This window comes from Myotis myotis, unplaced genomic scaffold (genome assembly GCF_014108235.1).
Source record: "Myotis myotis isolate mMyoMyo1 unplaced genomic scaffold, mMyoMyo1.p scaffold_m19_p_18, whole genome shotgun sequence".
Lineage (NCBI taxonomy): Eukaryota > Metazoa > Chordata > Mammalia > Chiroptera > Vespertilionidae > Myotis > Myotis myotis.
In genome coordinates this window covers 30188328-30214047 of record NW_023416322.1, presented here as the reverse complement: position 1 = coordinate 30214047, position 25720 = coordinate 30188328, and the positions used below count along the sequence as shown (strand labels likewise).

Here is a 25720-nt window from a genome sequence, read left to right as displayed (position 1 = left end):
TCAGAGGCCTGCAGTGGTAGGCGGGGAACGTTGGAGTCCTCTGTCACTGAGGCAAGCAAGCCTCATGTTAGTTTCAAGCTGCCTGGCTGCCGGCCGCCGTCTTGGATGACAGTTAATTTGCATATCTGTCTGATTAGCCAATGAAAAGGGTAGCGGTCGTACGCCAATTACCATGTTTCTCTTTTATTAGTGTAGATAGATGTCCTGCTTTGTCTCTGGCAATTTTATTTGCTCTAGAGTTTGCTTTATCTGATTATTATTAATATAGCCACTCTTGCTTTCCTTTGATTAATGTTTACATGATATTATCTTTTTCCATTCTTTTACTTTCAACCTGCCTCTACTGTTATATTTGAAACAAATTTCTTGTAGACAGCATATAGTTGGATTGTGTTTTTTAATTTGCTCTGCCTATCTCTCTATTGTAGATTGGCATTTAGACCATATACATTTAATAACATTATTTAGGCCATTAACATTTAATAAAATTACTGCTATGTTTGAGCTTAAGTCTGCCATTTTATGTTTTGGTTTGGTCTTTGTTTCTGTCTTTGTTTCTTTATTTTCTTTTTTTTGCCTTCATGTAAATTATTTGAATATTTTTTTTAGAATTCTATTTTGAGTCTATGTTTGTTAGTGTATCTCCTTGTATTTTTTTTCTTATAATTGTTGTAGTACCTATTGCATTATATAAACATAACTTGTTCAGTCTATTGGTGGCTTCATTATTTTACCAGTTTGAGTAAAGTGTTGAAATCTTACCTTTCTTTACATTCCTTTACCCTCTCCATTTATTTTATTTATTTATTTTTTTAAATTAAATCTTTATTGTTCAGATTATTACATTTGTTCCTCTTTTTTCCCCCCATAACTCCCCTCCTCCCAGTTCCCGCCCCACCCTCCGCCCTCACTCCCCACCCACTGTCCTCATCCATAGGTGCACGATTTTTGTCCAGTCTCTTCCCGCATCCCCCTCACCCCTTTCCCCCCCAAGAATAGTCAGTCCATTCCCTTTCTATGTCCCTGATTCTATTATAATCACCAGTTCATTCTGTTCATCAGATTATTTATTCACTTGATTCTTAGATTCACTTGTTGATAGATGCATATTTGTTGTTCATAATTTGTATCTTTACCTTTTTCTTCCTCTTCCTTTTCTTAAAGGACACCTTTCAGCATTTCATATAATCCTGGTTTGGTGGTGATGAACTCCTTTAGCTTTTCCTTATCTGTGAAGCTCTTTATCTGACCTTCAATTCTGAATGATAGCTTTGCTGGATAAAGTAATCTTGGTTGTAGGTTCTTGGTATTCATCACTTTGAATATTTCTTGCCACTCCCTTCTGGCCTGCAAAGTTTCTGTTGAGAAATCAGCTGACAGTCGTATGGGTATTCCCTTGTAGGTAACTGAGTTTCTTTCTCTTGCTGTTTTTAAGATTCTCTCTTTATCTTTTGCTCTTGGCATTTTAATGATGATGTGTCTTGGTGTGGTCCTCTTTGGATTCCTTTTGTTTGGGGTTCTCCGCGCTTCTTGGACCTGTAAGTCCATTTCTTTCACCAGGTGGGGGAAGTTTTCTGTCATTATTTCTTCAAATAGGTTTTCAATATCTTGCTCTCTCTCATCTTCTGGCACCCCTATAATTCTGATGTTGGTACGCTTGAAGCTGTCCCAGAGGCTCCTTACACTATCCTCGCATTTTTGGATTCTTTTTTCATTTTGCTTTTCCGGTTGGGTGTTTTTTGCTTCCTCGCATTTCAAATCATTGACTTGATTCTTGCGCTCCTCTGGTCTGCTGTCGGGAGTCTGTATAATATTCGTTATTTCAGTCCGTGTATGCTTAATTTCTAGTTGGTTCCCCAATATAAGATCGAGGGTCTCATTAGTTTTCTTGTAGATCTCATTGAGTTTATCGGCGGCTTCTAAACAGTTCTTGAGAGACCTTAAAAGTGTGGTTCTGAACTCTATATCTTCCATTGACAATTTTGTCCTGTTTCTTTGTCTCCGCATTTTGTTATGCTTCCTTGGTGCACCCCCTAGTGGTCTTTGTTCGCAGTCTTATAGTTAAATCTTGATTGTTGTAGCTAATTCCAGGGAGGGTTTGACCTCCAGGCCAAGTGGCTATGAGAATCAGCTGTGTCAGCAGTGAGAGAACTTCTGTCCTCTAGGGAGGTGCTAATCTGGCGTTTGCCTGAGGCTATCCGGCAAATGCCTCTGTGCAGGGCTTGGGCGGGGCGGGTCGCACAGGATGAACAGGGTGGGCCGGAGAGAGCAGTTATGGCGGCTCTCAGTCCCATCCCCAGGGGCTCTGCCTCTCTGAGTCCCAGCATCCGCTGCAAAGCTCAGAGAGAAAGCTGCACTCGCTCTGACCGAAGCCAGACAGTCCCGCTTCTCCCGTTTGAGTCTGGGTCCCTAAAGACTCGCCCGGATCTGGAGCTCAGAGTCTTCGACTCCCTCCCGATTGAAAACGCCAACCGCGCCCTCCGCCGCCAGCCCGCTCCGCGCACTCCGCACCTCAGAATTTGACTTCAGCACTGTGCCTCCTCTGAGTGTCCGTATGCGTTTCTCTTTCCTCCTAGTTGTAGGACTTCCACTCAGCCAGCATTCCTGTGGTTCTGGGTGATGTCCCTTCCGTTTTTTGGTTTCACTTTTGAAGTAGTTGTTCAAAGCAGCAAACTCCGGCGTTAACCTATGCCGCCATCTTGGTTCTCTGCTACCCTCTCCATTTATAATTTCATTGTATTAAGTATTTTTCCTGTATACATTTAGAAACAGCATTGTAGTTTTTGTTTGAACTATCAAACATAATTAGAAAACTCAAAAGGAGTTTATTGGTTTTATCTATATTTTTGCATAATGTGTTCTTTTTTTAATGTTCCAAAATTCCTTCTTTTGTAATTTCCTTTCTGTTTAGAGAATTTTGTTTAGCCATTCTTTTTTAGGGTAGGTCTGATGACAAATTTTTCTTAGTTTTCCATCATCAGAGAATGTGGGTTTTCCTTTCATTCTAAATGATGTTTTCACTGGGTATAGAATTCTAGGTTGGCAGTTCTTTTTTTTCAGAACCTAAAATAATGTTGTATTTTTCTTTTAGCTTTCCTATTTTTTTTTTTAATATATTTTATTGATTTTCCACAGAGAGGAAGGGAGAGAGATAGAGAGTTAGAAACATCGATGAGAGAGAAACATCATCAATCAGCTGCCTCTTGCACTCCCCCCACTGGGGATGTGCCCGCAACCCAGGTACATGCCCTTGACCGGAATCGAACCTGGGACCTTTCAGTCCGCAGGCCGATGCTCTATCCACTGAGCCAAACCGGTTTCGGCTAGCTTTCCCATTTTTGATGAAAGATATGAATTGTTTTATATTTGAATTGTTTTTCCTCTATAACTAAGGTGTCATCTTTCTCTAGCTACTTAAAAAGTTTTCTTTGTCTTTTGGTTTTAGAAATTTACTTATAATGTGTATTGGAATGGATTTCTTTAGGTTTATCCTTTAGAGGTTTACTCAACTTCTTGAATCTGTAGGTTACATCTCTTGCCAAATTTAGGAAGCTTCAGATGTTATTTTTCAGCCTTACCTTTTTCTATTTTCTTTCCAGGGCTCTATAATGACAAAATATGTCTTTTGTTATAGTTACATAGATCCCTGAGACCCTGTTAATTTGTTTTTCTGTTTATTCCCCTTCACTCCCAGTCTATTTTATTTCAACAAGCACTGTGTTAGTGCTTGTTGAAGCGTTTTAGTCATGGCTGCTTTTAAAATCTTTGTCTGATACTGCTAACATCTGTGTCATATTATTGTTGGCATCTATTGCTTGTTATTTTTCATTCAATTTGAGATCATCTTGGTTCTTGGTATGATAAATAATTTTTAAAAATATGAAGCCTAGATATATATTTTTATAAAAAATTAATAAGTGGATATTTTTGTGTTAATGTTATTTGATAATGGATCTTATTTAAACCTGTTTTAGCTGGCTTTCACTAGCACCACATTGGGGCTGGGTGATGAGAAGTGCTGCCTTGTTATTGTGAGGTGGAAATAGAATTCCAGGTTCCCTACTAAACCTTGTTGACACCTGAAGTGGAGGCTTCTTGTTACTGCTGGATGGGGATGGAAGTTACATCTCCTCACATCATCTCCACTGACACTATATGGGACAGGTTTTCATTTCCAAAGTTCCAAGACCCTACTTGTCCTCTGACACCATTTCAGGCCTCTGTTACAGCCTCACAAGGATGGATGTTTTGCCTCCCTACTCAGGATGTTTGCTGGCAGGGTGCAACTGAGGTCCCGATTTTCCTCTGGTGTTTGGCTGGGGAAGAGATTGTTATCTAAGAACTTTCTGTCTTGGTAAACTGCCCATTTCCTGGTCCTGTGTCTCGAAAGAGCAGGCTTTTGGGGCAGCTATTTGTAGTCTGTACCCCTTCGTGTCACCAGGTTGCTGACTTTTTCAGCCCTGTGTCTGGGATATATGAGGCACCAAGAAAACCCAGGGGAACTTAACCTATCATTCTTCAATCATGTGGTATTAGCTCATCTGCCTTTTCTTCACCTTTCAGAGTATTCTTATGTTTGTTTTATAGATGATGTTCAGACTTTTAGTTGTATTTAGCAGGATGAATAAGGAAAAGTACATGTACTCCATTGTCATGGGAGCAGAAATAAGTATGTGACATTTAATAAGAAAATTTTGTAAAATAAATTAATGGGGAATGGAGGACTTTCCTATGATAATTTAAAATGTACTTTAAAGCTGTTGTAGTCAAAAGTGCTGGGTGTTGATACAAGAGCAGGAAAATAGATTAATATAGAATAGAAGTATAGAAAGATCAATTATCTATAGATACTTAAAGTTTAATAAAGGAATCACTTCAGGTAAGTAAGGAAAGGATGGGCTATTCAGCAATTGATGTTAGAATAGCTATCCATTTGGAAGAATACAGTAGAGTCCTATTTTATATTAGGTAGGCATATGGTAATAAATTCCAGATGAATTGAAAATCTAAATATGGCCCTGGCCTGTATAACTCAGTTAGTTGGAGTGTCGTCTGTTCACCAGAAGGGCCCGGGTTTGATTCCTGGTTAGGATACATACCTAGGTTTTGGGTTCGATCCCTTGTTGGGGTATGTGCCGAAGGTGGCCAGTTGATGTGTCTCTCTCACATTGATTTTTCTCTCACTTTCCCTCCCCCTTTATTTCTAAAATCGATTTTTAAAAAATCTAAATGTGAAAAACAAAACTATAAGGAAATACGGAAATTATCTGGAGGTTTTGGGGAGCTTTCCTAAGCAAGACAAAAATCCAGGAATTGTTTGGGAAAAATATTGATAAATTTAACAACATAAATGTGTAAAATGTGTATAGTTATTTGTAATATATAATGGACAAATGATTCAGTATCTTTTACATGCTGATCTTATAAATTTATTAGAAAAAGTACATATTCAGCATACACATATTAAAGGTATGAAGAGTCAACTCATTGATTTTTGATAACTAATAAATATAAAAAGAAATAATGCAAGTTAAAGCAAAGGGATTTTTATTGACTTTATTGGGGTGACATTGGTTAATAAAATTATAGGTTTCAGATGTGATAATGTACTATTTTTATCTACCAGAATTGGTAAAATTAAAAAGTATAATATCCAGTACTGATGAAGGAAATAGGTACTCTTTTATCCTGTTCGTGGGAGCATAAATTGTAACAACCTTTTTGGAATGTAATTTAGCAATATCTATCAAAATTTTAAATGCTTATATAGTTGGACACAGTGAATTCCATCTCTAGGAATCTAAAATAGCAAAAGAGAATTTAAAGTTGTATATTTAAATGTCCTTGGAGCATTATTTATAATAGTAAAAGTAAAAAACTTATAATAATAAATAGAATAGTAACATATCCTATATAATAATACCCTAATATGCAAATCGACCAAACAGCGGAAGGGCCAGTCGCTATGACGCGTACTGACCACCAGGGGACAGATGCTCAACACAGGAACTATCCCCTGGTGGTCAGTGTGCTCCCACAGGGGGTGCACCACTCAGCCAGAAGCTGGGCTAATGGCTGGCGAGTGCAGCGGTGGTGACAGGAGCCCCTCTGGCCTCCGCTGCAGGCAGGTGGTAAGGACTGAGGAGTCCCAGACTGTGAGAGCCCAGGACTGCAAGAGGGATGTCTGACTGCTGGCTTGGGCCCGATCCCCAGGGGACCGGGCCCAAGCCAGCAGGTGGAAATCCCCCGAGGTGTCCCAGACTTCAAGAGGGACCTCCCCTCCCCACAGAGCATGAATGTCATGCACTGGGCCTCTAGTAGTTATAGAATTGAAATTATAAAAATGAATGAGGTATATATGTGTGTGATTGTGTTTGTGTACGAATATCCATGATGTATATTTTTTTAAAAAACAAGTTGCAGATCAGGATTCCATTTTCATTAAAAAATGTGCCTATTTTTTATTAGAGATATAGGTATATATAATCTAAGCGAAAAATAAAAGATGAGTTTAACTAATAACAGTGGTTCTTTCTGGGAAATGAGATTGAATCGGAAGGAGGGGGGGGGCAATAAAAGATGCAGGAAAGGGACTTAGAGTTTTACCCTATATAATTTTTTGAGTATTGGTAGGTGATGTTTATTTTTGGGTTTTCTGTATTTTTAAAAAAATATTGATTTTTTTTACAGGGAGGAAGGGAGAGGGATAGAGAGTTAGAAACATCGATGAGAGAGAAACATTGATCAGCTGCCTCCTGCACACCCCCTACTGGGGATGTGCCTGCAACCAAGGTACATGCCCTTGACCGGAATTGAACCTGGGACCCTTCAGTTCACAGGCCGACGCTCTATCCACTGAGCCAAACTGGTTAGGGCTGTATTTTTTAATAAAATAAAATAAAATAAAATAAAGGAGCTAAGTTATATATATTTGTTGCATGAATGCGATGTATAAACCAATTTGTGTATATGTTTAGATTAATATTATGTAACAATTAGAAGTTTTTAAAAGTGAAGTCAGCAGAATATATATAGTGCTTTCTCTTCCAAACTGGGAAATCTTTTACTAGTATAAGAATTCAAGAAGAGCAATCTGGACATGAACATTGTGTTTTCTAGCAAAATACTGTGATTTTTATCTATAACTTAGCCTTTCTTCTGGCCAACTTGATTATGATGGTGAACAGTGATGGTAATTATAAGCAAGGACCATCTTTTTAAAATGTGTATTTCCGTTTTTCACTGATAGAAATGACATCAGATGTACCATCACTGGGTCCAGCCATTGCCTCTGGAAACCCTGGGCCTGGGATTCAAGGTGGAGGAGCCATTGTACAGAGACCTATTAAGCGGCGACCAGGGTAAGTTTGGGGTAAATTATGTCATGAATGTCTCCCCTAATAACCAGCCTGATTTACTTAATAGCTGAACCCTCTTGACTATTCCTAACCCTTTCACTTCAACTGGTTACTTACTGCACTGCTCTTAAGTAACTTTTTAAAAAATATATATTTATTTTTATTGATTTCAGAGAGGAAGGGAAAGGGATAGAGCGATAGAAACATCAATGATGAGAGAGAATGATTGATTGGCTGCCTCCTGCACGCCCCCTACTGAGGATCGAGCCTACAACCCGGACATGTGCTCTTGACTGGAATCCAACCCGGGACCCTTCAGTCTGCAGGTTGACGCTCTGTCCACTGAGCCAAATCGGCTAGGCGGGGAAGTAACTCTTTTTAGTCCCTGGATTTTTTAATGTTTATTTTATTATTTTTTAAATTGATTTTTATTTATTTTTGTTAATCCTCACCCAAGGATATTTTTTTCATTGATTTTTAGAGAGGGTGAAAGAGAGGGAGGAAGGGTGAGAGGGAGGGAGGAAGGGAGGGGGAGAGGGAGGGAGGGAGGGAGGTAGAGAGAGAGAGAGAGAGAGAGAGAAACATCCATGTGAGGAAGAAACATGAATTGGTTGCCTTCCGCATGTGCCCCTATAGACTGACCCTACAACCCAGGTATGTGCCATTGACTGGGAATTGAACCTGCCACCCATAGGTCTGTGGGATGACGCTCTAACCACTTAGCATGTGGGCCATGGCTGAATTTTTAAAATATACAATTGGTGTCTTTGTCTATTTATCTTTCTAGCTATCTATTTATTTATTATTTTTTTAATCCTCACCTGAGGATATTTTTTCCATTACTTTTCAGAGAGAGTGGCAGGGAACCTTCCACGACCCTTTGGTTCCTGGGATGACACTCTAACCATTGAGAAAACTGATCAGGGCTTGTCTAAGTTTCCTATAAGCAGTTTTTTAAAACCAAAAATTTCTGCAGTATAAAGGACTATGACTGTTACTGAGAAAACTTTTACTGCTTTCATTAAACTTTGTGTCTGCATTCTCAAAATGTTTTTGGTAGGCTCTCTACTTTCATGAATTTAGAGAATGCTGAACCCTAGAATATTTCTTCTCTAAGTTATTAATATGGTTTTTTTGTGTGTGTTTGTTTTTTTTAAAATTTTATTTCAGAAAGAAAGGGAGAGGGAGAGAGATAGAAACATCAATGAGAGAGAATCATTGATTGGCTGCCTTCTGCACACTCCTTACTGGGGTATCGAACCCGCAATCTGGGCATGTGCCCTTGACCAGGATGGAACCCGGGACCCTTCAGTGTGTAGGCCAGTGCTGTATCCACTGAGCCAAACCAGCTATGGCTGATATGTTTCTTGATTTGGAATGCAGAATCTATTTAGTCCCAAAAGTATTTATGAAATGCCTGATTAGCATAAGGCATTAGGCTGATTGCTAGTAGGATATGGAGGTAAATAAGACACAGTCCTTGCCTTTAAGTTGCTTATGAACATAATCAACTGAAAGGGATCATTACATACATAAATATAACACAAGGTAAAATATGCCACGGTTGTTAAGAAAGAAAAACAAATAGACTGTTGTGTTTCACAGTATGGTAAAGATTGGGAAAGACTTCAAAAAGGAGGTTGCGTTAGAAAGGCCTGGAAGCACGGGTAGTATTTTTATCCATTTTTTGGCATTAAAATTTCCTTTTTCCTTTTTAAAAATTATGTAGTTAATATTATAGGTAGTCTTTAGTTTTATCCCATCAATAGTAATGCAAGAGTGATTCCTTAATAACATATTAAGACTTGTTATGTCTCTAAGGGCTTTACACATTTTAACTTATGTACTGAGGCATAGGGTGGATAAGTAACTTACCCAAGGTTCTAAAGTAAGGGGAAGATCTGTGATGTGAACCTTGGGAAGTTAGCTTTAGAGTCCACTCTCTTAAATACAGTGTTATGTCTGTAAAAAAAAATCACAAAAATTTAGAAGCAATATAAATATCAAAATTAGGGGCTTGCTTAAGTTACAGTATATTTAAAAATGGAGTACTGGCACTAGCCAGTTTTGCCCAGTGGATAGAGCATTGGCCTGTGGACCAAAGGGTCCCTGGTTCAATTCACGTCAAGGGCACATACCTTGGTTGCAGGCTCCTCCCGGGCCCAGGCCTTGGTCAAGGCTTGTGCAGGAGGCAACCAGTTGATGTGTTTCTCTCACATTGATGTTTCTCTCTCTCTTTACTTCTCTCTTCTACTCTTCCTAAAAATCAATGAAAAAATGTCCTTGGGTGAGAATTAACAACAACAACAAAAAAGAGTACAGCTATTAGAAGTGACAGATATATATCAGTACAGAAAAATTTTCCCAATGTATTGAGAAAAGAGGTTACAATATATGTAATATAGCACTCTATCAGAAATATGTATAACTTATGATAGCAAAAACACTGAAAGGATACTTATGGAATTTCTGGGTTATGGGTTTATGGGAGACGTATTTCTTCTTTTGTTTTTCATTATTTCCAGATTTTTGAAATGAATGTGTGTGTATTGGTAATCAGGAAAATATATTAAAAGTAGCAATACACATTCTTTTAAAGAATAGAAAATATAGCCCTAACCGGTTTGGCTCAGTGGATAGAGTGTTGGCCTGTGGACTGAAAGGTCCCAGGTTCGATTCCAGTCAAGGGCATGCACCTTAGTTGCAGGCACATCCCCAGTGGGGGGAGTGCAAGAGGCAGCTGATTGATGATGTTTCTCTCTCATCGATGTTTCTAACTCTCTATCCCTCTCCCTTCCTCTCTGTAAAAGATCAATAAAATATATTTTAAAAAAAAGAATAGAAAATACAGAAAGAAAGAATAAAATAGCAATAATCCCACTACCTAAAGTCATCTCATCATTTTTTTAGTGTAATTCCTTTATTCTTTACTAGTGGCCGGTGCACGAAATTCGTGCACAGGTAGGGTCCCTAAGCCTGGCCGGCAATTAGGGCTGATTTGTGGGGCGACTGGTGGGGTGATTGGGGCCTCTGCTCACACCCGCCTTGGCTTGTCTGGCATCGCCTGCTCACCAGCCCCACCCCTCTCCGCCACTGCTGCTACTGGTTGCCTCCCTCTATGGGGCAACTGGCAGAGCGATTGGGGGCTCCCCTGCTTGCACCCGCTTTGGCTGGCCTGGTGCGGCCTACTCGCCAGCCCCACCACCACCGTCAGTCGGGGCCTGTGGGCTGGGGGTAGCTCCTGCGTTGAGCATCTGCCCCCTGGTGGTCAGTGCACATCACAGCAACTGGCCATTCGGTTGGTCGTTCTGCTGTTCGGTTGATTTGCATATTAGGGTTTTATATAGATAGATATGTAGGTCTTTTTAAAAAACATATTTTTATTTATTTCAGAGAGGAAGGGAGAAGGAGTGAGAGATAGAAACATCAGCGATGAGAAAGAATAATTGATCAGCTGCCTCCTGCACACCCCACACTGGGGTTTGAGCTCACAGCCCTGGGCATGTGCCCTGACCAAAAATCAAACCCATGATCTTTTGGTTCATGGATCAGTGCTCAACCGCTGAGGCATGCCAGCTGGGCATATAGGTCTTTTTTAATAGTTATGTAACTATAGTTTTATATAGTCTGGTCTTTTCACCTAATCATATATAATAACCTCTTTTTTATATTGTTCTAAGTTCTATGTATACATATTTTTAATAGTTACTTAAAGGGATATACTTAATTCCTATTTTGAGACATTTAAGTTGTTTTGAAGATTTTGCTTTTATATATAAAGTTCAATGATTATCTTTGTACATAATTGTTTTCTCCATTTCAAGTTATTTCTTTAGGATAGATTCTTAGAAATGTAGTTAATGGCTAGATTTAGACAGATATTTAGGGACTGCAGGGAGGAAGAGGGATAAACACTTTGAGGATTGATGCTGATTATATACCCACCTAGAGGCTCATAATACCAATTTGTCACACTAGTGTAGATACCAAGAGATCGCTGGGTTAAGGTGCTAATGTAATGTTTAAGTTTAATAGAGTACAGAGATTAATAGGAGATTGGTTTTACCTTGTTACCTGTAATCTTTCCTAATTCTCTGAAATAAAAGTCACCTCTGCTTTTGGTGCTTTCATTGAATAACAGTAGCACATTGATTATGCTCCTTACTTGTATTTGCTTTATATTTGTATTTGTGTATACAAGTAGTCCCTTGAAGGCAAGTCTCTTGTTTTCACCTCATTTAGTACAGTCAGTGTCTTAACTGTAGCATATATTACAGGTTTATTAGAAAAAAGAAAGGAAAAAGCAGTATCTAACAACCTTCTGAGGTGTCAAATCACTCTCTAAAGTAATATTACTGTTCTGAAAGATGTTTCAGAAAGCTGGTAACACAGCTTAGAGTAGACTATAGAAATGAGAAATGGACCTGAATTATTCATATAATTTTTTTTTTCTTTTTTTTTTTATTTTAATTAAATCTTTATTGTTCAGATTATTACATTTGTTCCTCTTTTTTTCCCCCCCATAACTCCCCTCCTCCCAGTTCCCGCCCCACCCTCCGCCCTCACTCCCCACCCACTGTCCTCATCCATAGGTGCATGATTTTTGTCCAGTCTCTTCCCGCATCTCCCACACCCCTTTCCCCCCCAGGAATAGTCAGTCCATTCCCTTTCTATGTCCCTGATTCTATTATAATCAACAGTTCATTCTGTTCATCAGATTATTTATTCACTTGATTCTTAGATTCACTTGTTGATAGATGCATATTTGTTGTTCAAAATTTGTATCTTTACCTTTTTCTTCCTCTTCCCCTTCTTAAAGGATACCTTTCAGCATTTCATATAATCCTGGTTTGGTGGTGATGAACTCCTTTAGCTTTTCCTTATCTGTGAAGCTCTTTATCTGACCTTCAATTCTGAATGATAGCTTTGCTGGATAAAGTAATCTTGGTTGTAGGTTCTTGGTATTCATCACTTTGAATATTTCTTGCCACTCCCTTCTGGCCTGCAAAGTTTCTGTTGAGAAATCAGCTGACAGTCGTATGGGTATTCCCTTGTAGGTAACTGAGTTTCTTTCTCTTGCTGTTTTTAAGATTCTCTCTTTATCTTTTGCTCTTGGCATTTTAATTATGATGTGTCTTGGTGTGGTCCTCTTTGGATTCCTTTTGTTTGGGGTTCTCCGCGCTTCTTGGACCTGTAAGTCCATTTCTTTCACCAGGTGGGGGAAGTTTTCTGTCATTATTTCTTCAAATAGGTTTTCAATATCTTGCTCTCTCTCATCTTCTGGCACCCCTATAATTCTGATGTTGGTACGCTTGAAGCTGTCCCAGAGGCTCCTTACACTATCCTCGCATTTTTGGATTCTTTTTTCATTTTGCTTTTCCGGTTGGGTGTTTTTGCTTCCTCGCATTTCAAATCATTGACTTGATTCTTGCGCTCCTCTGGTCTGCTGTCGGGAGTCTGTATAATATTCGTTATTTCAGTCCGTGTATGCTTAATTTCTAGTTGGTTCCCCAATATAAGATCGAGGGTCTTATTAGTTTTCTTGTAGATCTCATTAAGTTTATCGACGGCTTCTAAACAGTTCTTGAGAGACCTTAAAAGTGTGGTTCTGAACTCTATATCTTCCATTGACAATTTTGTCCTGTTTCTTTGTCTCCGCATTTTGTTATGCTTCCTTGGTGCACCCCCTAGTGGTCTTTGTTCACAGTCTTATAGTTAAATCTTGATTGTTGTAGCTAATTCCAGGGAGGGTTTGACCTCCAGGCCAAGTGGCTATGAGAATCAGCTGTGTCAGCAGTGAGAGAACTTCTGTCCTCTAGGGAGGTGCTAATCTGGCGTTTGCCTGAGGCTATCCGGCAAATGCCTGTGTGCAGGGCTTGGGCGGGGCGGGTCGCACAGGATCAACAGGGTGGGCCGGAGAGAGCAGTATGGCGGCTCTCAGTCCTGTCCCCAGGGGCTCTGCCTCTCTGAGTCCCAGCACCCGCTGCAAAGCTCAGAGAGAAAGCTGCACTCGCTCTGACCGAAGCCAGACAGTCCCGCTTCTCCCGTTTGAGTCAGGGTCCCTAAAGACTCGCCTGTATCTGGAGCTCAGAGTCTGTGACTCCCTCCCGATTGAAAACGCCAACCGCGCCCTCTGCCGCCAGCCCGCTCCGCGCACTCCGCACCTCAGAATTTGACTTCAGCACTGCGCCTCCTCTGAGTGTCCGCATGCGTTTCTCTTTCCTCCTAGTTGTAGGACTTCCACTCAGGCAGCGTTCCTGTGGTTCTGGGTGATGTCCCTTCCGTTTTTTGGTTTCACTTTTGAAGTAGTTGTTCAAAGCAGCAAACTCCGGCGTTAACCTATGCCGCCATCTTCAATTTTTTTTTTTTTTTTTGTGTGTTCCTACTCCTTTTGTAGAGGTTGTATTACTTGGATGTAAAACTTGGCAAAGGTTGACTGCTACCCTGGGAAAATGTAAGGTAGCAGAAGGTACTCTTTATTTATTTATTTATTTATTTATTTATTTTATTATTATTTTTTTTAAATATATTTTATTGATTTTTTACAGAGAGGAAGGGAGAGGGATAGAGAGTCAGAAACATCTATCAGCTGCCTCCTGCACACTCCCCATTGGGGATGTGCCCGCAACCAAAGTACATGCCCTTGACCGGAATCGAACCTGGGACCCTTGAGTCCGCAGGCCGACGCTCTATCCACTGAGCCAAACTGGTTAGGGCAGAAGGTACTCTTTAAAAAAAAAATAAAAAAATTATATATATATATATATATATATATACACACACACACACACACACACACACACACACACACACATACACACATACATACATATAGATTGATTTCAGAGAGGGAGAGAGGGAGAGTTAGAAACATCAGGGATGAGAGAGAATCATTGATTGGCTGTCACTTGCACACCCCATACTGGGGATTGAGCCCACAACCTGGGCATATGCCCTTGACCAGAATCGAACCCGTACCCTTCAGCCTGCAGGCCGATGCTCTATCCACTGAGCCAAATTGGTCAGGGTGGTACTCTTTTTTGATTGCTCAGTTTCTTTGTCCAGTTTGGTACAGCTAAGAAGAGGTAACATAGCTTTGTTTTACTTCTGTCTACTTCTTTACTTCTTTCATTTGGGTGGGTGTTCAAGAAGCTTGTAGGTTGAGAGTTTTTAATTTCTTAATGTTCTGTTTTGTCAGTAGGCTTACACTATTTATTGTTGGCTTTCCCTAGGTTGGATTTTGATGATGATGGAGAAGGCAACAGTAAATTTTTGAGGTAAGATTTTGAAAAACTTTCTCTAGATTACTGATGTTAAAAATTAGTTCATGATCTTTATATTTCTGACTTGTATTATTTTTATCTTTACGCCTAGGGAGAATGCTTCATCCTAGAATTAAGTTTTTCTATTATATTGTATCCCATAAAATGTTCAAGCATTCTTTTAATAGCTGCAGAGGAAGGAGCTCTTTGAGGGGATGGCAGAGAATTTACAAGATCATCTGTGTTAGTTATCTATTGCTGTGTGCATGGCTTAAAAACAGTAATTATTTCTCAGAATTCTGTAGATTGGCTAGGTGGATAGTTATTCTGTTGATCTTTCCTAGACTCACAATACTGTGTTCAGCTGGCTGGTCAGCTGGGAACTCGACTCAGCCCGTAGCTGGATATCTCTTTCTTTGTGGTCTTTTATTCTTTTTTTTTTTTTCATTAGTAGCTGTTTATTGATCAACGGTTTGATATAAATTCATTTCAGATCTTCAGAATTTGCCCAAATGGATCACAAGCATTACAAATTTTTCTTTTTCCCTTAAAAAAAAGGATAGGGGGCAGGTTGGGAGGACTAGCAGTAGTGACATTTGAGAATAAATCAACCAAAAAAATTTAGGTTGGTCTTTTATTCTTAAGGAGGCCAGTAGATCAGGCTGAGTTTCTTTACATAGTGATGGCTATAATCCAGAGGGTAAGTCCTTATCCTTTGCATTGTAGGATTTATTATACCTTATGATAACTAAATGCTTATTAAGCCTATGCTCTGTTTTGACTTTTGTAATTTCCATTGGCCAAAGCAAATCATATGTCTACATCTGAGTCAATGCGGGGGAGCCTTACACAGGGGAGTAGATATTAGGGGCCGTAATTTGTTGATGGGTCGTTCTTTGAAACTGATTCACTTCTCCTATAGAACAGGAATTGGAATTTTTATGTTTAATTATGGACTCTGTTGAAGCACTGGAAAGGGACTTTTCAGTATATTGATGGAGTTCTTTCAGAGATGGGAAATATTTATTCTTGTGGAGATCAATTACTTGACTTTGTTTTTAAGTAAGGAAAACAGTAAGAGTCAAAGAAGGGAGGATAATCTTGACTGCAACCTGCCTTTTTCTTCTTTTAATTTTTTTATTATTTGATAAACATCTGATCAATGTTTAATGGGTAGTATCACACTAAAAAAACCCTAAGGCCTAGTGTACATTGACACTATCAATATTTTTACAATTAAACATTACTACATTTCCAAAAATGCTAATTTTATTTATTTTTAATTTAATTTATTAGGGTGACAATAAAATTATATAGGTTTCAAGTATACAATTCTATAATACATCATCTGCATATTGTATTGTGTTTTCACCACCTCAAGTGAAGTCTCTTTCCATCACCATTTATCGTCCTTTTACCCTCTTCTACTCTCCAACCCCCTTCCCCTCTGGTAATCACCATATTGTTGTCTGAATCTATGAGTATTTTATTTTCTTTGCTTAATCCCATCACCTTTTTCATTCAGCCTCCAACTGCTTTCCCCTCTGACAACTGTCAGTCTGTTCTCAGTAAGAAAATGCTCATTATATTTAGCCAGGTATTCCCTATCTATACTGCAGGAGGTCAGAAAAAGTAGTGTTAAATGATATTGATGTCTAGGCAATTCCTTGCTCTTATTTGAACAAGTGAGTTTTATCTTCTTCCTTCATTTTATTAAACCTGCCAAGGGAAAGCTAATGACATACATTCTTTCCCAGGGCCCACACACCCTCTGGTGGAGATGATAAGTAACCAAATTCCCACACACTGATGTCCTAATGTTAACTTGTCAAAGGTAACTCCACATTTTGTTTTATTATCAGCAGCTTCTTGATCTTCGTAAAGATGAACAGAGCCTGTGGCCTTAAGCATTTATTGCCAGATGATATCATATTTGCTGAATATCCCTTAGAAAATGGCTTAACCTTTTATCAGTAATCTATAAAATCAGTATCCAGGTATTACTCTGTGTACAAGTTTGTGAATCATCAGCGATCCTGTGCATCTGAGGAGATTAGATCAAATAAACATATGCCACATACTCACTGAGGCATGGCTTGACTTGGCATGAAATCTAGCCTCTTTGCTGTTTTCATTATATCAGATTGAGTGGTTTCCATCATGTCTTCATAGAGCAGTGTTCTTCCTTATCGCTAAACTTCTACACTCACAATACCTACCTCTTACCGTGATTTAGACAATCCAGGCATTTCACATACTGTTCATTTCTCAGGAGGGCTTTCTTAGCCCTCTTCATCCATATTCTACCCTCTTTTCTTTAAAAAAAAAAAAAAAGAAAGAAAGAAAAAAAGATTTTTAATTGATTTTTAGAGAGGAAGAGTGAGGAATTGAGAGAGAGAAACATTGATCAGCTGCTTCCTGCATGCCCCCCCCGGAGATCAAGCTGGCAACCTGGGCATGTGTCCTGACTGGGAATGGAACTGGCAACCTTTTGCTGCATGTGGGACAGTGCCCAACCAACTGAACCACACTAGCCAAGGCTGCCTGCCTTTTTTCTTTTCCAAAGTTGAAAATACTGGGCTGGAGAAAAGTAGGTTAATAATAATGCAAGAATAACTTCTGTGTTTCATATACTCACATCTGTAAACCTGCTTTTGCCCACCTCTATATGTACATGCATTCAAGTTTGAGAAGCACTATTCTAGTTACTAATAACTCTGACATTGTACCTACAGTTTCAAAGCCTTACATTCTTTTAAAATATATATATATTTATTGATTTTAGAGAGAGGAAGGGAGAAAGAGAGAGAGAGAGAGAGAAAGAAAACATTAGAGAATCATTGATCGGCAGCTTTCTCTAAGCCCCCCACCAGGGATTGAGCCCTGCAACCCAAGTATGTGCCCTGACCAGGAATTGAACAGGGATTTTCTGGTTCATAGGTCAATGCTCAACCATTGAGAACACTGGCTGGGCAAAACCGTGACATTTTTTTTTTTTTTATTGCTTAAAGTATTACAAAGAAAAACCTTGACATTCTTAAAAACTATTTTATAGATGTCTGGGAATATAAAGTGATGCAATCACTATGGAAAACAGTATGGAGATTCCTCAAAAAATTAAAAACAGAATTACCATATGATTCAGCAGTCTCACTTCTGGGTATATACCCAAAAAAAATTGAAAGCAGGATATTGGAGAAATACTTGCACATTGATGTTCATTGCCCCATTATTCATAGTAGCCAAGAGGTGGAAGTGACCCATATATCCATTGATAGACTAATTGATAAAGAAAATGTGTTATTTACATCCAATGGACTGTTATTCAGCCTTAAAAAAAGAAGGAAGTCTTGTCGCTTACTACTACATGGGTGAACATTGAGGACATTATACTAAGTGAAATAAGCAAAATAAGACAAATACATTTGACCGTTGAACAGCTCAGAGGTTAGAGTGCCGACTGCTCATACAATAAAAAATTGTAGTATAAATCGACCCTCTGTACATGTGGATTCCTAGTTGTGGATTGAAAATAACAGTTGACCTTTGAACAATGCAGGAGCAAACTGTATGGATCCACTTAACTGTGTATACGGGGACCCACCAGTTCAAACTTGCATTGTTCAAGGGTCAGCTGTACTCTCTGATTCTACTTATATGAGGTATCTAACGTAGTCAAAATCAGAAAAACAAAGTAAAATGAGGGTTGCCAGGAACTGGTGGTGGTATGGAGGGTCGAAATGGAAAGATGGTGTTCAGTGGATATAATTTCAGATTTGAAAGATGAAAAAGTTCTAGAGATCTTTTGCTCAATAGTGTGAATATAATTAGCATTACTGAACTGTACACTTAAAACTGGTTAAGATGGTAGTTTTATATTATATATTTTTTGCCATAATTAAAAAAACACAACATAAAAACAACTATCCTTAACCTTAGAGTGGTGCTGACAGGGAAGTCAGCTGTACCCTCAAGACACTATCTTTTTTTTTTTTTTGGAGTGCCTGATAAGGGTAAAGGAGACATCAGAAACTTGAGCACTTGTAATGGGTTTTTAAAGTTCTATGGGACATTGTTATTATCTCTATGGATTTTTGGTGTTTTTCCATTGGCTTTTTTCCCATTGAATATTTTTACTCCTTTCTAGTTTTCATTTCAGAGTGAAATGGACATAAGTGTAATGCTTTGAACTAATTCTTTTTTTCCTCCTTCAGGTGTGATGATGATCAGATGTCTAACGATAAGGAACGATTTGCCAGGTAATACAGTAGAACATCTCAATCCGTGTTGTAGGACTAGGCAATGCTAAGCATACTAAGTTTTAATTTTATTTCAATGTGAGACAGTTTTTCTGTCCAGTCTCTTTTCTGTTCTGAAAGCTAACTTAGTATTATAATAAATACTAGAGGCCTGGTGCACGAATTCGTGCACAGGTAGGGTCTGGCTGGCCCGCCCCAATGGGGGCCTATTGGGGCCAGGCTGACGGGTGGGGAGGGGAGGGTTGCAGAAGGTCAGCCGGTCCCACTCCCGATTGGGATGGGAGGCTGATTAGGAGTGGGGTCAACCAGGGGGAGGGGCCTGGAGAAGATCCACTGAGCTGGAGCTGAGCATGGGCCCCAGGCTTCCCAGGGAGGACTGCCTCAGCAAGGAAATAGAAACGACCAGAAGACTCTTCAAACAGGCCCTGAGCTCCCTTTGGCCAGGCAGACTCAGAGCTGGTATCTGTGTGTACATGAGACATAGCCCGGCACTCGCCTTTGTCTGTTGGTCAAATCCATTGCATTGAAAAATTTGTTCCCCTTCTTCTCTTTGGGCCCTTACAACAAATACAGGCCAATTGGAAGACATGGGCCCCAGTGGCAGAGCCAGGCCCAACAATCACCCGGAATTTAGACCTAAGACAACTGGGTAGCAATCTCCATGGAATAGAACACACTGCTTAAGAGTCTTAATTCTCCCCTAAAATGTGCCCAGCTGCTCCTCTTTAGCCAGAATAGACTGACCTAAGGAACCAAAGACCGAGTTTCCTTTGAGGTGGGGTCCACCGGGAGCCGGCTGGTGGCAAGGCCCCTCACAGGCGGCTGCCTTCTCCCCAGTTTCGGTGTGCTCTGAGCTGGTCCGTTTCTGGCGGTGCCGGGTCCTGGGCTGCTGGTTGGGCAGCAGGTCCACAGGGTTTCTCTCCGCCACCTTCCTTGCCTCCTGAGCAGTACCTGAGAGCAGTACCCTTAGGCCCAGCGTGCAAGGCAGCTGTTGCTAGAGCTGGGACTTGGAGAGCGAAGGAGCTGACCCGTGTAGAAAGGGACCTGCAGGTGGCCAGGCTGTGTCCCCACCTTGCTTCTCAGTCTCACTCACATGGATTGGGCCAAAGCCTGCTGCCCAAGACTGACGCCACATGGGGAGGGTCACAGCAGGGAGAGGGGCACCTGACCTGCCAGCCTTGGTGATGATCATCTCGCTGCCCAGCTGATTGAATTCGTCCCACAGAGCCTTCATTTCAAGCTGCAGGCTCACGCTGGCCACCTTTGCGTTCTTCTTTACCGGTGCCTTGGCGGCGGCCATGCAACTGGCCCCAGGGCCCTTGGGCTTGGCAGCGATGGTGGTGGTGGCCCCTGCGGCCGGTGCGTCATAGTGACTGGTCGTTGTGGTCATTCTGTCATAATAGTTGCTGGGCTTTTATATATATAGATTGTTTATGTTCGGGTAACATGGCTTCACACTATGACTTCAAACTAATGATATATATATATATATATATGTTTTTTTTTTTTTTTTAATATATATTTCTTTATTGATTTCAGAGAGGAAGGTAAAAGGAGAGATAGAAACATCAATGATGAGAGAGAATCATTGATTGGCTGCCTCCCACACGTCCCTTACGGGGGATGGAGCCCGCAACCCAAGCATGTGCCCTTGCGGAATCGAACCTGGGACCCTTCAGTCCACAGTCTGATGCTCCATCCACTGAGCCAAGCCGGCCAGGGCAAACTAGTGGTATATATTTTACAGTGTATTTTTTTTAATCTTCATGTGAGGACGTTTTTATTGATTTTTAGAGAGAGGGGAGGGAGGGAGGGAGGGAGAGAGAGAGAGAGAGAGAGAGAGAGAGAGAGAAAGAGAAACATTGATATGAGAAAGAAACATTGACCAGTTGCATCCCACATGCCCGACAGAGGATCAAACCCTCAACTTAGGTACATGCCCTGACCAGAAATTGAACCCACAACTTTTTGGTGTATGGGACAGTGCTCCAACCAACTGAGCCACCTGGCCAGGGCAGTTTTTTAGTTTGTTTTTTAAAAATGCTTACCCAAGGATATTTTCTCCATTGATTTTTAGACAGAGTGGGAGGGAGGGAAGGAGGGAGGAAGGAAACATCCACATGAAAGAGATTCATTGATTGGTTGCCTCCTACTCACATCCCAATCAGGGCCCAGGATTGAACCTGCACCCAAGGTATGTGCCCTTGACCAGGAATCGAACCCGCAATCCTTTGGTCCACAGGCCAACTCTCTAACCACTGAAAAAACTAGCCAGGGTGGCAGTTTTATTCTTTTAAAAATGAGAACAAAGAGAGATTTTGTGGTGACCAGTTTTGATTGAAATAAATTTGTTTAAATTATCCACCTAGATGAAAAATACTTTGCTTTTTATTAAATCCTTTTCAGCTTATTGGTTTTATATTTAGAAAGTTTATTCTGTATATTATTAAGTACTAAATTATTTTTTTTAAATTGAGTTACAGCAACCTCAGAAAAATGGATAATTCAAAATCCAGTGCTTAACTGCACACTTAATACTTAATTTTTTGCTGATGCTGCTGGTCTGGGGACCATATTTTCAGAACAACTGATATAGAGGCTGAGAAATATCAGTCAGAGTAGTTTAAAACTTCTCTGAAGCAGTAAGATGCTATCATAGGCTTTGAATAAGAGGATGCTATAGAAAATGCATATGGGATTTTTCTATATTTGTAGTATGATAAAAGAAGCACTAATGTCAGGGAGATAACTAGGAGGCTGTTGAAATAAGAAGGTAGCTATAAAATCATGAGGGCCAGGGATAAAGGTGGTAGCAAAAGCAATAGAAGAGGCGTAAACTTAAGAGGTTTTTGAAGAATTTGTTTATCGAAGTAGACACTTGTAAACGCTTTAGGATGTAAACCATCTCTAAAATGAAAAGTTAATCATAGATATTTAGGAAATAGTTTTTCAAGCTGTATTAGAAAGTTAAGCCATCAAAAAGTAGTGGTATAGGTTCACAATCTCTTGACTGAAATTCCAAAAAGCTATGAAAACATGACTTGATCTATTTTAATCTTATTTACCCTGCTTAAGGTGAATATTTATACATTTAGATATTAAAGTGGCTAAGGGATTATGGATCTATAGTAGTAGGAGGATTATGGATCTATAGTAATAGGAATTTTGGATATTTTAATTTTCAAACAACACAACTTATTCCTCTAAGACAGTGGTTCTCATCCTTCTGGCCCTTTAAATACAGTTCCTCATGTTGTGACCCAACCATAAAATTATTTTTGTTGCTAGTTCATAACTGTAATGTTGCTACTGTTATGAATTGTAATGTAAATATCTGATATGCAGGATGGTCTTAGGTGACCCCTAAGGGTCGTTTGACCGCCAAAGGGGTCGCGACCCACAGGTTGAGAACGGATGCTCTAAGATATGATTTGTTAAGCTAATTCACCTCATATTTTTCTTGGGAATTTAGTAGAGGGTCTTCAAAATCTGAAAATGTATGACTTTTCTTAACTTTAAAAAAATGATTTGTAGTTTAAGGAACTATAATAACCCAAAACTTTAAGCTATGTACTATCACTCAGTTCTCTTTCTCTGCTCATTAATTAGTATATATAAATTTTCACATACATAAAGTTCTCATAGTTATTTTGTTGTTTGGAGTCTCTATTTTCCTGCTGGCTGTTTTATAGAAACTTTGTCATATATTGATAAAGTCATATATTGATAAAGTGTGCTTGTCATTTTAAAAAAACATATTTTTATTGATTTCAGAGAGGAAAGGAGAGGGAGAGAGAGATAGAAACATCAGTGATGAGAGAGAATCATTGATTGGCTGCTTCCTGTACCCCTCCCCCCTCCACTGGGGATCGAGCCCAAAACCCAGGCATGTGCTCTTGACAGGAATTGAACTGGGGACCCTTTAGTCCGAAGGCAGATGCTGTATCCACTGAGCCAAACTGCTCAGGGCTGTGCTTGTCATTTTAAATAATCTGTTAACATGTCATACTTAGACATTTTATTTGGGGCTTCTTAATCTATTTGCGCGCACGCGTGCGTGCGTGCGTGCGTGCGTGCATGTGTGTGTGTGTGTGTGTGTGTGTGTGTGTGTGTGTGTGTGTTGGAATTGATTACTGATACATTGGCCTACTAACACCTTGGTGTTTTTTCAGTTGCCACCAATCCTTACAGTATTTCTGTGTAAGTAAATACACAGATTTAGCAGTAATCTTTTGTAGTCCTCTCCCAGGGAGGGAGAGTTGGTACTGGGGATCCAACAGGCTTCATTTCAAAGAAGCAGGTGAGTGGCTGAAGAGAAACTTACTACTTCAGGATCAAATCAGTGATAGGGGAAATGCCAGAAACCTAGCTCTTAGTTTGACGTACATACTTTTCCAGTAAAACCTGCTTCATTATTCTGTCTGTGAGTACATGTATGCGTGCCTCTGTGTTATAGAGAAATTGTATGTGTGATCACTTATTTGACATTGTTATCATGACTTCCTCCTTGATTATTTAGATATCATTTTCTTTCCAGATTAGAACAGTGTGTGAGAATGGTATTCCCTGGTTTGGTTCTTTTTCAAGCTATATATACTTGGTTTCCATAGAGATTAATTGGCAAAATGCTTTCTGTGTTCAGGTGATGTTAATTTATAGTAAATATTGGCCTTGCTTTTGTGTTGACCTTTGTCCTGTAAGTTACTTTTTCTTTATTCTAACAGATGGCTTTGTAGATTTACAGGCAAGGTTCCTATCCATATTTCCATTTTTCCTCTGTTCTCTGAATCTATTTTATTCTATTTCCTTTTTCCTTTCTTTCCTGTCTTTTCCTTCCTTTCTTCCTACCTTTTTTCTTTCTTTTTATTTACATTTTAGCTTAGTTCATTAATTCTGTTTTTAGGTCGGATGATGAGCAGAGCTCTGCGGATAAAGAGAGACTCGCCAGGTAGGAGAACAGTATCTCTTAGCATGATGAAGCAGATAATGCTGCTTTTTCTTTCCTTTTTCTTACTCTGCTCTTTTCTTCCCCTTTCTCTTTGTATTTTTCCTTATCTGTGGAAAGAGGAGACAATATTTTTTAGAAGTTTGTGTGTAATAGGAACTTTGGCTTCCTCCATCAGAAATTGAGTGGTGAATTGAGGGACTTTATTTAGGAATTTAAAAAATTGCTATTAGTTTATAGTTTTTTCTTTTCCTCTTTTTCTCAGCACTAAGTTTCAGAACAAAAAGCTTTTACAAACATTGCAGCTGTGCCAGTTGGTGCTCTAGCAGGGACTCTTTTATCAGAAAATTAATAAATATGCCTGTGCTTGCAACTAGTTCGTGGCCTCTAGGCCTCATCCTTTATTTCACATCTCTTTGGAAAGCTCACCTTTATTTTTCCGTGTAGACTCACACCTAGATTACTGTGACACAGCAGTACAGGTGTTGCTCTGGTGATTGAATCTTTTGTGGTTTACCAGAAAATTTTCAGCAGCCTTGATGTGACTATTTAAAAGATCAACCTTTCTTGACTTCAGTGTCAGGAAACTGTCAGATAATAGGAAGACAGGCGCGTTAAGTTTGAGAGCAGAATTTCCTATTTCTTAGACAAAATAACTGTGTGGACCTCTGTGGTGAGACCTTCCCTCTTTTTTTCTGTTTTCTGGTCTCTGTGATTTGGGACACTCAGTAGGAGATAGCTTGTTGATTGCAACACCTATTTTTACTACTTTCCCCTCCTCTTATGTCATTAACTCTTTCAGTTGGGTCACAAGCTTATTTTGCTGCCCTTTCAACTCATGCCTCCTACTAACTCTTTCACCCTTCTGAAAACTGATTTGCATGGTATGGTGGGAAGAGCATTGTATTCATTGGTATGAAGGCAGCCCTTGGAAAAGTCATCTAATTAAACTGTTTGACCTTAGTTTGCTCTTCTCATAAAAAAGAGATTTATGTTAGATTAGTTCTATTTTTTCTTTTTGTTTTGACAAAGAACTTTTGCTCAAATAGAATCCTTATGTGGTAATAGAAGTAAATAAAATAGAAGTAAATAAAGCTTCTCAGCTAGCAAAAATGCAAGATGTTGTTTGGTTCTCTCTTTGAGGCATCCCATGGAAAACACTGAGGAACTATTGGGCTTTGCAAAAATCCAATTTGAGAGTACTGGATTATTTTTTTTAATGATAATATTCTGTCTTGATTTTGAGGATGTCAGTATTAGAGATGTGATCTCCTTACACTGATGAAATACAAAATGTCTATTTATATAGGCCTTTTCATCCTCCTCCCTACTTCACTCCTACTCTCCAATTCACTTTGTCCCAAACGGGACCCCATAAAGAATCATTAGTAGATGGTATCTTACAATCTCTTGAGCTTAGTACACTGGCACCACACCAAGATAGAGAAGGGAGGACTTTGTACAAATAGAATTTCAAAACATTTTAATTCTGTCTTCTAGTGTTGAGAATGAGAGGGAAGCTTAGAATAAACATTTTATAGAGCAACAGTATCTATACTATCAATTCTTTCATCAGTTGTTGAGCAACATACTTGTATTGGAAAAAAGTAGTCATTTTATGTTTTCAGCTATTAAATATTTAAGACTGGCTTGTCTTAAAACATTTTTTTGTTTTGTTCTGAGGGAGTGGTAATTTACATAGAAGATGACATTTCCAGGAAATAGAATTGCTGGTATCTGCTTATTCTCTGTCCCTTGTTAGTTTCTATTCCATGCTTGCTCTGCATGAGAAGGTTGGCAAACCTTACTCTAACTTCTGAGACTTAAGCATCCCTGAATCTAAATACCCCATTTCTTCAGCAGCTCAGCTGGTATTCATATCACTCTCTGCTCCCA

General features: G+C 39.4%; 2 protein-coding genes across 14 annotated transcripts in view; one reads left to right on the top strand and one right to left on the bottom strand.

Annotated features, from left to right (window-relative positions):
• Positions 1-25720, bottom strand: part of GABPB2 (GA binding protein transcription factor subunit beta 2) — a 244521-nt gene that overhangs the window by 159675 nt on the left and 59126 nt on the right. The window lies entirely within an intron of this gene.
• The window catches only part of ARNT (aryl hydrocarbon receptor nuclear translocator), a 62906-nt gene that overhangs the window by 8689 nt on the left and 28497 nt on the right, over positions 1-25720 (top strand). For 6 of the 12 annotated variants that reach the window (XM_036342470.1, XM_036342461.1, XM_036342460.1 and 3 more), the window contains exons 2-5: positions 7250-7361; positions 14591-14635; positions 18835-18879; positions 23783-23827. In XM_036342470.1, the coding sequence (XP_036198363.1) occupies positions 7250-7361; positions 14591-14635; positions 18835-18879; positions 23783-23827 (247 nt within the window). Of the gene's footprint in view, positions 1-7249; positions 7362-14556; positions 14636-16377; positions 16455-18834; positions 18880-23782; positions 23828-25720 lie in introns of those variants that run through there. The other 6 variants (XM_036342467.1, XM_036342466.1, XM_036342465.1 and 3 more) reach the window with 4 other exon arrangements.